The 14,928-nt window shown below is 45.8% G+C and overlaps 1 protein-coding gene and 1 long non-coding RNA gene across 2 annotated transcripts; both read right to left on the bottom strand.

Moving 5' to 3' along the window:
- Nucleotides 1–2,725: 2,725 nt before the first annotated feature.
- Nucleotides 2,726–4,148, bottom strand: LOC309528447. The gene is made up of 2 exons (XR_014217750.1): nucleotides 3,890–4,148; nucleotides 2,726–2,924 (listed from the first exon to the last, which is right to left on the bottom strand). It is a non-coding gene; the product is annotated as an uncharacterized lncRNA (long non-coding RNA).
- Nucleotides 4,149–11,424: 7,276 nt separating this feature from the next.
- LOC309529504 (uncharacterized protein) lies at nucleotides 11,425–14,757 on the bottom strand. Its single transcript, XM_082217784.1, has 3 exons — nucleotides 14,659–14,757; nucleotides 14,293–14,466; nucleotides 11,425–12,844 (listed from the first exon to the last, which is right to left on the bottom strand). The coding sequence occupies exons 2-3, from the start codon at nucleotides 14,423–14,425 to the stop codon at nucleotides 11,673–11,675; spliced, it is 1,305 nt and encodes a 434-aa protein (XP_082073910.1). The 5' UTR covers nucleotides 14,426–14,466; nucleotides 14,659–14,757; the 3' UTR covers nucleotides 11,425–11,672.
- Nucleotides 14,758–14,928: the final 171 nt, after the last annotated feature.

Below are 14,928 nucleotides of genomic sequence, written 5' to 3'. Positions count from 1 at the left end.
CTGGCTTTTTCAGGTAAGGGATGAAGAGAAAGAATGGACAAGGAGATTTCTATTCAGTTCAGGTTCTGCCTAGTATATACAGTGGACACTTGGGTTGTGAACGTGATCCGTGCTGGAAGCACGTTTGCAACCCGCAGCATTCACTACCCATAGCGTTGTGTCTGCGCATGCGCGGGTTGTGATTTGGTACTTCTGCGCATGCGCAAAGCACGATTTAGCGCCTCTGTGCATGCGCAAACACCAAAACCCAGAAGTGACCCATTCTGGTACTTCTAGGTTCGGCGCAGTGTGCAACCCGAAATCGCGCAACCCGAAGCATCTGTAACCCTAGGTATGACTGTATATTCGAATGTTTTGAGAGAAGCTCACAAATTTTAACCCAGCAGCACTGGGAGACTGTTTAAGAAGAGGCAAACTGGGATTTTGCAAACTCACAGCAAAGTTTGCAATATTGAAGCTGTGTACATCTAAGTAGCAAGGAAATTCTGTGGCATCTAGCCCTGCTTCACACTTCATGGTAAACCAGATTTTGGCTTCCTGAGACTATGCACACACATCAGCTCCTAGAGAGGAGTTTCCACCCTAGTCCTTTTATTTATTTATTTCATTCCCTTTTGCAATGTTCACATGCTACTCTAAACCCTGTAATTCACTGGTTTTCAATCAGTGTGCCATAGCACCTCAAATGATGGTCAGGGGTGCCTTGCGCAACATTGGCCTCTGTCCCTTTTTCCTTCCCTCCCTCCTCTGATGCCCTCTTGTGTCTCTGCCTCCTAAAGGCTTGCACAGCTGTTTGTTGCAGCAGCCCTGGCTGCAAGCTCCCCAGGTGAATGGTGCCTCTGGGGCTGACCAGGGGTTGCTTCCCGGGCCCCTGTGGGGCAGTGGGAGAACGCCCTTCTCTTGGGGGCAGCAGCTGGAGCTGCCTAGAGCACTCCCAAGGAGAGGGGAGAAGAGACGGAGGGAACACTCCACAAGAGAGGGTTTGAAAAGGGGTATGGGGCTGCCAGCTCCACAGGCAAGGGGTGACATATCTGGGCTCCTGATCCCCACAGGGGTTCCACGAAAGAATGCAGTTGGTCAAGGGAGCCGTTGACCCATAAAGGTTGAAAACTTCTCCTCTAATTGGTTTGCACACAAAAAAACCCAACCCAACAATGAGGGATTTTTTATTTCAAATCTCCCCCCCCCACAAAAAAAACTATAAATGTTGACTCAAGAAATACCAATTGAGTGGTTCCAATTTCATCAGGTTGTGGATATTCTCTATGATTTTATGGTCCATATGCATGCCAAGCACACCTTTACTCCGGGAGAGGATGTATTTTTTTAAAATAGGCTCCTCCAGGAAAGAATTTAAAGCAGCTATGTAAAAAGCCTTAGTCAATATTAAGTTAGGAGATTTGACCAGTTAGAAATCTACATGGAAGAAGGAGAATATTGATGAAGGAAAATGGGAGTGGGGCTATGGAGAGTGCCTCTTTTTAAGACGGTATTTGTTCAGACACATGAATTGGCTTTAAAAATGCGTTTGACAAGGTATCGTGCTCCTATCGAGGTTTCTGTGTCACTTCCAGCTCCTCTGCTTTGTGCTGGAGGAGATACAGGAACAAGGGTACTTATTTCCACGTGTGGCTGGAGTGCACACTGGGGCTGCCATTTTGCCTAAAGTTTTTCACTGAAATAAAGAAGATTATCGGGGATCAGATTCAGTTCTCAAACAGATTGGTTTTTGCTGTCTTTACTCCTTGATCTAGTTTGCTTAAATTACAACAAAAAGGTAGACTCCCTGCTCCTGTTCTACAGTCTGTGAACCTTTGCCTCCCTTTCCTCCTATTCTGAATTTACTCTCCGCTTCCCTGTGGACAATGATTTTCTCTCCCCCCTCCCTTTCTACAGGATTTGCCCAGGAAAGACCAGAGGGCAGCAAGGATTGCTATAAAATGAATGGTGGTTGCACCCACAAAGGTTAAGATTGGAAGTTGTGGATGTTGGGAAACTGCCAGGGGAGTGTGAAGGGATGTTGCAAAAGGTAATGTCGGCTCCCCCCAAAAAAAAAAAACCATAATCTCACACACAACCTGTTCCACTCCCAAAGCCCCTAGACTTAGTATGTCAAGGATCCTCTGATATGGGGGACTTCAGACTGCCCTCCTTTACCAATAATTCATCCTTTACTAATGATTTGTCTCCCATGAAACAAAATGGGGCTTAGATATTCCTAAGGAAACACATTTCTTCTTTCCATTACTCTGAATTCAAGTATGAGTATTCATGTTGACCTCCTTCTGCCCTTCCTGGTCTTTATAAGTTAATAACTTACTTGAGCAGTAATTGGCCACCTTGGATTTCGGCTGAGGGACCTGCTGAACACAGAAAGCACTTTATATCACATATAACTCAGGTCACATTTTGTGCAGGGGAGAATCACTTAAGACAGTTTGTAAGATGCTTACTAGACTTAACCATACATTTCTTTACAGGCTTACAACATTTCATACAGTATGTCTATTTGTGTGCATTCTTGTAAGATTTATTGCTTGCAGATATCGAAGGCTTTCCATGGGACAGCGTCCATAATACGATAAGAGGGTGAAATGACTTGTAGTGTAATCCTGTACAAGCCCACATGGGTAGCATGTAGATGCAATTCTATACCTAGTGTATTTCCATTTATTTAGTGCTTTTGTGAAACCAACGACAATTCCATAAATAGAAACAATGCATATATGTAACATTTAGTTTTAAAGGAAACTCCCATATACATTGAAGTCCTCAGCTCATTAGCATATCCATTAATAAAAAAAGAAAGATGTCATTCTCTGTGTTTCCATAACAACAGAACTGGTTGTGGGAAGGTGGAATTCAATTTTCATCCCTGGGTTTCTGCATATTCCTCCCATCACTAATTCCTTTGATGATGAATTCTAAAAAAAACCCTCATGTGAATATCTCTTGAGTGTTTCTTCTTTTGTACATTCTCAAAGCTGACCTCGTTATTGGAATATGTCATTTGTTCATTAGAATGTGACAGAACAGCCCTAGGCATATCTACTCAGAAGTAAGCCTCACTGAGTTTAGGACTTAGTTCCAAGTATGTGAAACATTCTGACCTGAGTTCATTATGGGAAATGAATGTTCTGAAGAATCACTTAAATTCTTCCTTCTTCCTTTTCTTTTAGATCTATAATGCTAGCTATATTTTACCTGCTTATATTATGGACATATAATATTTTATTATATTCCTTTTTTCCATTAAGTGAGTTTTCACTTGTTGCTATTGTTCAGTGCCAAGCTGAGCTAGATCCTAAATAAAGATGTAAAACCATGACAGGATATTCATTCTTGTCTACAAGGTCGTCCCCCCCCCCTTTCCCCTTCAATTTCATAGTTTTCTGAGTGCTGCTGAAACAGAAGTAACTCTTGTAATTTTCGCTTGATTTTTAGGCAAACTCAAGAACTGATCACTGCTTGATTACCCAGGATCCCTTAAAAAAATCAGAGGTGTCCCCTCACTATGAAATTCACTAGATCCTGTTTGATGTCCAGCTAGAGTCTCCTTCTTCAACATCAAAACAAGTCCTTCTAACATTTTCAGTGATTATATGAGCTTGTCTCTTGGAATAAAAGCAAACTTAAAATCCCCAGTCCATCTATTACTGATTTTCAGTGTCATTGCTTATGAAGCCAGGATGGTACCTTATACTCATGAGAAGGAGGTGCCAGCATGCATGGTTGTGCAGAAGCGCAAGATGTGTTTAGAAAAGAAGCCTAGAAAATGAGAGGGCCCACCAAAACAGTACAATAAGGACTGAGATGCAAAAATGGGAAAGAAGGAATGAGAGGGAGAGAGAAGAGATTCGATTCAGTTCACATTTAAAAGTAAACCTACCAAATTCTCACTTTTTGAAGCAAGATGCGAGGCAAAGCACATCTTCCATTCAAAATCAGTGCTGCTTCGAATCTGGCGATTTGCTTCTCCAACCATGAGATGTATCAAAAGAAAACGCATATAAAGTATTCATGAACATGACCTACAAAAATGCATCACATTGAGGAATATTGAGACACCCCTCAAAAAACACCCTCCAGCTCAGGAGACCCCTCCCCTCCCGAAAATCATCCCCCCCCCCCCGGTCAAGTGGATTTTTCTGCTTCTGCAGCCGCTTTTCATCCCAGGAAAAGAGACCAATCCCCTTTCAGATTCCCCTGGGCTTCCTCCTCTCCTTCGCCCGGTTTCCTGAGGGAGTTCCCCCCCCCAAGTTTCCCTCATGGCTGCTCCCCTCCCAAGTCCTCCTAGATTTCTCCTTCATCTTTTTCTTGTACCTCCCCCCCCCCCACTGTTTGGGGCAGCTGGATTACCCCACCCCCCCCATGGCCAGACAGGCCCAGGAGGAGCCCAGGGAGGCGGCAGGGCCAGGAGAAGGCGTTTCTCGCTCTTTTCCGAAATAGGCGGGAACACCATTTTGTTTCTTCCAGAGGCCCCAGGCGCTCCCAGAGACGCCATGGCTCCCCTGTGGGCCTCGGGGGTCCCACGCTCTCGGGGTCTCTCCTCCCGAATGAAGGAGGGCGGCACCTTTGGCCCTCAGCCGCCTTCCTGCCATGATGGCTTGGCCTCCGCAGGGCAGCCTCTCTCCTCACCATGTTGGCCCCACGGAGGAGGCCTCTCCATTGGGAGACACCAGGCAAGCGGCCTTGAGGGATCCGCCAGGGGGCCAGGAGGGAAAGGCCCTCTGTTTCAGAGGCCCAAGGAGGAGGAGAATAACAGTAGTAGTAGTAGTAGTAGTAAGGGCTTTATCCCCTCAAAGGTGGAGGGTTCCCTCAGGGGAGTTTGACCCCTGGAGCAGCATCCTTGGTCACCCCAAGAGTCAGTGCTAGGAGAAGGGCTCCACCTGCAGGCCTAGGGGAAAGAGGGCTGTTCCGTAGACGAGGCTGGAGACTCCCCTTCTAGCCCCTTGGGGTCCCAGGAGTCCTTTCTGGATGGCCCTCACTTGCCCCCCAAATGGGCCAAGACATCTGTTCCTCCCCCTCAGTCAGTAGTTGAAGAGGAAAAGTCGCTCCCACTCCTGATCCCTGTGGGTCTCAGGAGGCAGTGGGGGGACTTTAGGGAACTGGCTGAACTGGGGTCCTCCCAGTCCAGCCCAGACTCAGCCTCAGAAGAGGAAGCCATTGCGGGCAAGAACCGGACTTGGCTGTTCTCTGCTGAGGGTCTCCTGCCTTTCTTCCAAGGCTTCCTGCGGGTGCCATGGCCAGAGGAAGAGACAGGGCCCCCACCCTGAATCCCCTGCAGGGCCCTGGGGAGCGAGTAGAGCCTGCCTCAGTTTCCTTCCCCAAGGCTTTGGGGGAACCTTGGGGTGCGGAAGGAGGAGCCCCAAATGGAGCTCAGACTCCTGGCAAGTGGGGAAAGGAACATGATATGGCCCTTTCCAGATGAGTCTCAATACAATACGATAATCTTTATTGTCATTGTCCCATACAGAACAACGAAATTGAAAAATGTACATCAGACATTCAAAAACCAACAAGCCTGCTATCCCAACCTGGTCAGCCCCCTAAAAACTCTGATACCCCATAATTAAATACAATATACTCTCATGGAGACTACCTTACACTGCATCTAAAACCAAAATCACAGTTGGATAGAAACTGTTTCTCAGGTGGCTAGTCCTAGTCTTTATAACCCTGTACCTTCTTCCAGAAGGCAGAAGCTGAAAGAGATCATTTCCGGGGTGTGCACTATCCTGCACTATCTCTGCAGTTTTTTTTATGTAGCACCAACTGCAAATGCCTGCAGGGCCATGAGTAGTATGCATGAAAACATCAATGCTACATTGAGCAGATACCCTGAGGCAGCGCAGATTATTGTGGGGGACTTCACTCACACAGATGTGAGGGCAGTACTCCCAAAATCCCATCAGCACATTGAGTGTGCAAAAAGGGGAGAAAATACTCTTGAGAAGGTGTATACGAACATCAGCCGGGAATGAGGCGCACCTCGGTGGTTCAGATCATGTGTCCCTGCTTCTGACACCAGTGTACACTGTTGGGATACTGCCAGGGAGATAAAGTCCATCATGGCCCCCAAGCCGGCTGCCGGACGATCCATCGATCTCCCGTAGTCACGCAGTATGAACGCTTAGTGACACGAGTTTCCTGAAATATTTTGCCTCATTACAGGGCTCATACACACCTTTTATCAGCAGATAATGCACAGCCAGAAGTCGCACTCAGGAGAGCATTATTTACAAGCTTTTATTCAGCGTTGATCAGAACAAAGAAAGAACTGACTGTTTGCGTCAGTGTCTTCGACAGAGAGAGAGAACGAAAGCAATAGCAAACACAAACATCCTGTGAACAGGAAATACGCAGGCTCTGTGACTCACAGCCTGCTCCCTTTTAAGGTGGAACGGAAATATCCTAACATCCTCCCCCTTTCCGTGTAACCTGTAGTACCTGTGGTTCACTCAATTGTAACCTTTGTATGTAAACCTTTAGTTGTTCTCTGTTAACAACCTTAGACAACAGATCAGCAGGAATTTCATTTCCTGGCATGTAGGACACCTGAATGAGTCCTTTCTGAATACACTCTCTTGCACGATGTTGCTTAGTCTGCAAGTACTTGGTTCTTTGCTTGCAACTCTCTGAGTTCAGCAAAGCCAAACACTGTTGTGTATTGAGTCAAAGGATTTTATATCTGTATTATTATTGTCTGTATTTGCATTAGGGTAAAGTAACTGCCTTTTGGTTCCAGAGGGTACAGCTACTATTGGTTCATTTAAGCTGCTGTATTTGGATCCTCTGTCTTATTGGTTTCCTCCAAAAGGCAGGACTCTGATTGCCTGATATTGTTCCCTCCAAAATGTATCCTTTCTAGCTAGTCCCCTGTCCCTATAAATGTAGCTTTCCCCTCCTCAGACCTCAGTCTTGTTTGCTTTAATAAAGGAGTGTTACTAGAGAACTGTCTCCAGCATATTATGCCAAGAGAGCTGAAATCACAAACCCCACGTCACAACAAACACGATCTATTGTCTTGATACACTTGTACAGGACATTTTACAGACACTCTGATGTCCTTAAACAGTTACATCAACCATTCACAATCCATGAGTGAAAATGACAGAGCATTGAGTTCTGCTTCACAGGAACGTAGGCTCACTGTCGTCTGCTTCTTGCACAACCAGTCAAACAGGCAGTGGTTGTACATGTAGCATACCCCAGAAGTGCTCGTACCATCTGTGGTGTCACTTCCAAAACTCGCATCTGCAAAGATTTCAAGACCTCCAGTCTTCTGACTGGTGAACCTCAGCCTGTAGTGCATAGTCCCTTTCAAATAGCGGGCTATGCGCTTCAGAGCTTTCCAATCCTGAACAGTAGGATTGTTGGCATGTCTGCTAAGCAGGTTACAGCTTACAGCTATGTCAGGTCTTGAACATCTGGCAATGAAATTCAACTTCCCTAGAATGCATCTGTACAGTGTTGTGTCAGAAAACGCTTCAGCAGTACTGTCTACCTGGTAACCTGTCACAATCGGTGTGTCTGCTGGGTTTGCCTCAACCCAATTCAACCTGGTTAATACATCAGCAATTTTCTGTGTTTGGTGTACCAGAAAATTACCTGCTTGGTCCCTCTCCACCTGCAGAGAAAGATAGTTGGATACCTCACCAAGATCCTTCATGTCAAAGTGCTCCTTCTGCTGAGCTAGGGTGCTTTGGTACAAAGCCTGATTCTTCCAAAACATCAGAAGATCATCAACAAAACATAAACAATACAAAAAAAATCCTTCCAGTAGCACCTTAAAGACCAAAAAAAAGATTATCTATGCCTCTCCTTTCAGCATGGTTTAGATTTTGTTGTAAGCGATGGTGTTTTCTGGTCACATCTGTTTGGATTCTGTGGCGGAAGCAGTCAATGTACAAGTCTGTAACATAATGTTTATGTTTATCTGTAACATAAACAATAGAGTTTGTTTTGCCCCTCCTCCTTGACAAATACACACAGATCAGCTTTGCCCTGGTGAAAGCCTAGAGAAAGCAATGTCTCAGTGAGTTTTGTGTTCCAACACCTGGCACTCTGCTTGAGACCATATAAGGATTTCCGCAGTTTACAGACCATTCCCTTCTGTGTCTGCATCCCGTCTGGTGGAAGCATAAACAGCTCCTCGTTCAAAATCCCGTACATAAAAGCTGTATTAATGTCATGATGGGAAACATGCAGTTTCTCCTCCGCAGCGATCTTGAGCACCAGCCAAATGCTCTCATATTTGATGGTGGGTGAGTAGGTCTCGTGGTAATCCTGTCCTGGTACCTGTGAAAAACCTCTGACAAACAATCTGGCTTTGTGTCTGACAACCTTACCATTCTGGTCTGTCTTGGCCTTGAAGACCCATTTGCTGCCAACCAGTCTCATCCCTGGGACTACCGGTACCAGTTCCCAAGTTTGGTTCCTGTTCAAGGAATCAACTTCAGCCTTCATGGCATTAAGCCAAGGCTCAGCATCTTTAGAGGTTAACTCCTGAACCTCTTTGAAGCTTGAAGGTTCCCACACCTTCTCTGAGCTACTAAGAACAGAAGTTGCTGTCTTAGCAAACTCATCAGCAAATCTCTTTGGAAGTCTGCCCTTGTGGCCCTCTCAGATCTGCGTACTAGACGCAAGTCTTCTGGACTCATCTCTTTCTTAGGAGAAAAGTGACCAATGGTGAACAGTGGTTCTTCCAGTTCATTGTCAGACGCATCAGATGGTCTGACTGAGGCCTTTGCAGTCTTGTAGTCTGCTGTGTCATCACTGTCACTGACATCAGCAGCAGCGCCGCCCAATGAGCTGGAATCCAAACTCTGATCATCATCATCATCATCCTCAGCAGCTTCCTCAGCTTTAGCTGCTTCCTTGACATCACCTTCATCCTCCTCTGGGTAACTCTGGAAAATTCCCACATTTCCCCCCACTTAGGATTGTACTCAACACTCCTTGTGAACTTAATAGAGTTAGTCATCCATACCCTATATGCACCTTTTTCGTACCCCATGAACAAACCATGTACCCCACGCTTCCCAAGCTTGTTGCTTTGTGGGGTATGTACCCACATGTCAGAACCAAAGATTCCCGTGTGCTTGATGTTGGGTTTCTTACCAAACATCTTCTCATAGGGGGTACAACCAATAGGTGATGACAATCTGCGATTAAAAGTGTAAGCAAAATTTGACAGAGCCTCCCCCCAAAACCTATCAGGGAGATTGGCATCATGCAACAAGGTTTTCATTCCTTGCAGCAACGTCTGATTTGCTCACTCCGCAAGCCCATTCATCCATGGCGATCTAGGCGTTGACAATTCATGCTGAATTCCCTTCTCAGTCAGGAAAGCGTCAAACTGCTGATAAGTGAACTCCCCGCCCCGATCAGTAAAGAGACAGCCAATACGTTTACCATGAACATTCTCCAAGCAAGCACAGAATGCCTTGAACTTCGGAAACGCTTGCGATTTCTGCTCGAGCATAAACACATGAATGTACCTGGAAAAAGAATCAATTAGAACCATGAAGTACCTTGCTCCTCCCAGAGAGGGCGCAAGTGGACCTACCAGGTTGCATGCACTAGCTGGTAGGGTTTGGAAGCCTGCCTGCTAGACTCCTTGCCTTTTGGAGCAACCTTCACCTTGTTCTCTGCACAAGATACACATTTCATGTGAAACTTACAGGGTTTGATGGTCAAACCCTCAACCATCACTGGCATCTTGGCCAGTGCCTTCCAAGAGAGGTGACAAAACCTTCTGTGTGCATCGTGAATGCATCCTGCATGAAGAACTTTTGTTAGTTTGTGCAACACAACAAGAATCAACATTAGACACAACAGCACCTTTGTCATCATAAGTTGTACAGAACAATCCATCCATAAACTTTGCATGCAAAATGTCCTCTTTGCCTTTTCTGATGACACAAACGCTCCTCTTGAAGGAAATCTCAAAACCACGCCCAGTAAGCTGTGGGACACTGAGCAAGTTGCCTGCAGCGCCTGGAACATAAAGTACATCTTTGATGGTTGTACGCAGACTTCCCAGTCTCACAGTCCCTTCTCCTGCGATTTGCAACGTCTTTCCATCAGCCAGGTGGATCTCACCTTCTTGAGGTTTGAAGGAGATAAATAGGTGGCGGTCTTTCGCGACATGGCGATGGCACCAGAATCAACAACAAACCTGGCCTTGGCCGTCGGAGCAGTCTTTCTGGCAAGCAAAACCTTGTTTTCCACCAGCGTGGGCTTTTGCAGCTTGCCCCCCTGCTCCTGGCCATCAGACGTGCCTTTAGCCTTTGGTGAAGCTGTGCCAGCAAACAAATCCTTGTTTTCCACTGGCATGGGCTTTTGCAGCTTGCCCCCCTGCTCCTGGCCATCAGACTTGCCTTTAGCCTTTGGTGAAGCTGTGCCAGGAAACAAAACCTTGTTTTTCACTGGCGTGGGTTCTTCACCCCCCTTCTGCTTCTGGCCATCTGCAGGCATCTGCCTCTGTTTACCTTTGCCCTTTCGGCCTCTGCAAAGGCGATGACCTTGGTTCCCATGAGAAACAGAGCTCTTTCCGCGGCAAACAGAAAAGCCTTGCTTTCACTTTTCATCCACATACCTTTCAACGCAGTCTGCCACAGTCTTACTCTCCTGTAAGCGCTGTGAATCAGGGCCCATAACCTGCTGTTGGGATACTGCCAGGGAGATAAAGTCTATGAGGCGCACCTCGGTGGTTCAGATCATGTGTCCCTGCTTCTGACACCAGTGTACACACCCCTCAGGAAACAAGGCCAGCTATAAACACGGATGGTTACTCTGTGGCCAAAGGGAGCCTCTCAGCAGTTGCAGGACTGTTTCCAGGAGAACGATTGGAATATGTTCGACCATCAAGATCTAGAAACTTCTACATCAACAGTCCTGGATTATATTAGATTCGGCACAGGAAATGCATCAGGGAAAGGTATGTTAAGTTGTATCCGAATAGGAAGCCCTGGATGATGGGAGAGGTTAGGAGATTCTTGCAAGGCCAGAAACTCTGCTTGTAGAACTGGGGACCGGATACCGTATGGTATACAAAGAGCGAACTTGAAAAGGGGTATCAGGAAAGCAAAAGTGGGTAAAGAACCATATCATATCTTGTCTGACAGTAGGACTTGACCCTTAGCAGTTTGCATACAAGGCAAAGAGATCCACGGAGGATGCTGTGGCAATTGCTTTACATCCTGTCCTGACTCATTTGGAGAAGAAAGGGAACTATGTGAGATTGTTATTTGTAGACTTTCTACAGTTAATACTATTCTTCCACATAGATTGGTGCCCAAACTATTAGACCTGGGACTTCCACCGTGTTTGTGCAGGTGGATATTAAATTTTCTATCAAACCATTCCACTAAATGATCAATAAATGATCATCATCATCTTTCTTTTAGCATTTTTAATATTTTATATTGATTCCTTTATTTTGAATTTAGGAGGACACACATAGGAAGAGGACAGTTGGAGGTCTGAGGGACCTGCAAGGAACGCAGGGAAGGAAGGATCTCTCTGGTTGGGATACGGGGGAAGAGGGAGTCACACAGGGGAGAAGTAGGGGAGCCTGCCTTTCTATGTGCTGACGAATGATATGATATAAATGATACAAATGTCATAAACAGTATTTTTAGTTTATATCCCCCCCTTTCTCTTTTCTATACAATTGTATTTTGTAAGGGTTGTTTAATATTTTTTCTTTTATTGCTCTTTTTTGGTTTCCCCACTGTGTGAATTCTTTGATGGCAAGTGAGATGGGAACTACTTCTGAAGCTCTTTCCACATTTCAAGCACTGATAGGGTTTCTCCCCTGTATGAATTCTGTGATGGCAAGTGAGATCGGAGCTATTAGTGAAGCTCTTTCCACATTCCAAGCACTGATAGGGTTTCTCCCCTGTATGAATTTTGTGATGCAAAGTGAGCTGTGTCCACTTCCGGAAGTTCTTTCCACATTCAAAGCACTGATAGGGTTTCTCTCCTGTATGTATTCTTTGATGTGAAGTGAGACTGTGGCTCTGACTGAAGCTCTTTCCACACTGCAAGCACTGATAGGGTTTCTCTCCTGTATGGATTCTTTGATGGGAAGTGAGATTCACCTTCTGACTGAAGCTCTTTCCACATTCGAAGCAGTGATAGGGTTTCTCCCCTGTATGAATTCTTTGATGGAACGTGAGATTCGCCTTCTGACTGAAGCTCTTTCCACATTCCAAGCAGTGATACGGTTTCTGCCCTCTATGAACTCTTTGATGGGAAATGAGAGTGTCTTTCCGCCTGAAGCTCTTCCCGCATTCGAAGCACTGATAGGGTTTCTCCCCTGTATGAGTTCTTTGATGCAAAGTGAGTTTGTCCCCCTTCCCGAAGCTCTTCCCGCATTCAAAGCACCGATAGGGTTTTTCTCCTGTATGAATTCTGTGATGCAAAGTGAGTTTGGCCCTTTGACTGAAGTTCATTCCACATTCCAAGCACTGATAGGGTTTCTCCCCTGTATGAATTCTGCGATGGCAAGTGAGATGGGAACTATTAGTGAAGCTCTTTCCACATTCCAAGCAGTGATAGGGTTTCTCCCCTGTATGAATTCTTTGATGGGAAGTGAGATGTGTGCTTTGATTAAAGCTCTTCCCACATTCCAAGCACTGATAGGGTTTCTCCCTACTCTGTGCTCTTTCGTGTGAAGTAAGGCTATCCCTCTGAACGAAGCTCTTTCTTTGACGGGAGGTGGACTGGGAGCTCTGACGGATGTTCTCTCCACACTCTGAATATTTATATGACTTCTCCACTATGTGGATTCTGTTGTGCTCCCCCTTGTTCTTCCCTTCCAGTTCATCACCATCTGCAATGAAGAGAGAAGCGAATTAGAGCCTCAAGAAGAAATGGAGCTCCAGATCATTGAACAAAGTTAATGAATGCTTGTGATAGAGGAAGAACTAAAAATAGTTAGATGTGGGGCCTTTCTATAGTTTTCACTGCCTTTGTTGGCTGGTATTTACTGACATATTGCTTGGCTTTTATCTGGAATGGATCTTGCTCAATCCTGGAATCCACTCCATCTCCAAGGTCAGTCATCTCTTTGCTCAATCAAATGCAAACAGAAGCAAAAACAACAAGCCTGACAGAATTTACATCAACTTCCCTAAAAACTCTGAAGCCGGCATTTAAGGCCTGGGTGGTTCAGAGAATCCTGGTCACTGTTTTAAAAGGCATGACTAGACGAAGAACATTCACAGAGGAAACAGTTGATATCCCTCCATTCTGGGTTCACAGTGGGAGATGTTAGAATCCCAGATGCTGTTGGTCTCCAGCCAAAGAGTTGAAGTTCATCACATACAGGTATGTATGGAACGTCCACACCTTGTCTGTGAAACAAACAGCAACATCTTCACCTGAACACTCCCCGTCAGCTGTTCCCTCAATCTGGTTGGTCTAAATTTAAATTTATACATAAATCGCTTTCTTCTCTTTGAACACCCCTCCCATGTCCATGAGGAGACCAACTCTGTATTGTTTCATTAGCAACAGAAGAGGAAAAGTGACTATAACTCAGTTCAAACCAATTCATGAACCCAGAACTAATACACCGACCACAAATGATGAACCGTATGTTAAAAATAATCCTGCAAAATTATTCTGCTATTTTTGATATGCAAATGGCATGCGAAGACTTAGTCTACGTATTTGTATCATTTATTAGTCCTATGTTCCTTGTTTTTAAAAGCAAATAAAAAGTTATTCCAAAGGGAAAAAGACAACACACAGAGGCCCCATCTGCATTCAAACTGCAAAGCGGGATCAGTGAGTTAGAATCATAGAACCATAGAATCCTAGAGTTGGAAGAGACCACAAGGGCCATCGAGTCCAACCCCCTGCCAAGCAGGAAACACCATCAGAGCACTCCTGACATATGGTTGTCAAGCCTCTGCTTAAAGACCTCCAAAGAAGGAGACTCCACCACACTCCTTGGCAGCAAATTCCACTGTCGAACAGCTCTTACTGTCAGGAGTTGTCTGACATTGGCAGGGCATTCAGATCACAGAACTGGTTTTAGACCTTTTGAGAGCTGTGGTGGCTGGGGAGCTGTGACCTATTCCTAGCTCAAATTGCCTGCAGATGACAAAGGAGCAGGCAGGAAGGCAGGCAGGTGGGGGAGCCCGAAAAGGTGTTCCCCTTCTCCATCTCTATCTGCTTGCCTGCCTGCCTCCCCCCACCCCCTAGCTGAGTAATCCCCTATACCTCTCTGGCTCCATCCACCCATGTCCCCATCTCCACTCTCCTGGAACTCACCAGATCTCTCGGAGGTCCCTGGGAGGGAACGCTCAGTGGTTGAGAGGAGGGATGCAGGAGACAACCTGACCAGGTCAACCGTCCATCTTTCCCCTTCCATCCTCACTAGCTTTGAAGGATCTGTGTCTGTCATCCTTCCTGAGAAGTCAAGGAGCCAAAAGAAGCTGCAGGGTCCTGGGAGAGAGGAAGAAGCAAAGGCAGTCTCGGAGGCCCTGCAGGGATTTTCTGGCTGGAGGGGAAGCCTCCCAATATGTTGGGGGCCCCACCCACAGCAAAATCCCTGCTTTATCTCATTTCTGGCCAGAGAGCTTTCCCTCTTCACCTTCCATCCATCCATGTCCCCCTCTCCACTCTCCTGGAACTCACCAGATTTCTCGGAGGTCCCTGGGAGGGAACGCTCAGAAGTTGTGGGGAGCGATGCAGGAGACAACCTGACCAGGTCAACCGTCCATATCGTCCTGTGACGTTAACATATAATAATAATAGTAATAATTTTTTATTTATACCCCCCTCCCCAGCCAAGACTGGGCTCAGGGAGGCTAACAACCAATAATAAAAAGTTGATTAAAATACAATTTAAAAGATTCAGATACAACATTAAAACATTAGGATGCAGTCTCTTCATAGGAGGAGAAA

The sequence above is a fragment of the Podarcis vaucheri genome (genome assembly GCF_965113315.1).
Source record: "Podarcis vaucheri genome assembly, chromosome: 3".
NCBI classification, from domain to species: Eukaryota; Metazoa; Chordata; class Lepidosauria; order Squamata; family Lacertidae; genus Podarcis; species Podarcis vaucheri.
The sequence above is the reverse complement of the archived record's forward strand: the minus strand, read 5'-3'. Positions and strand labels throughout refer to the sequence as shown.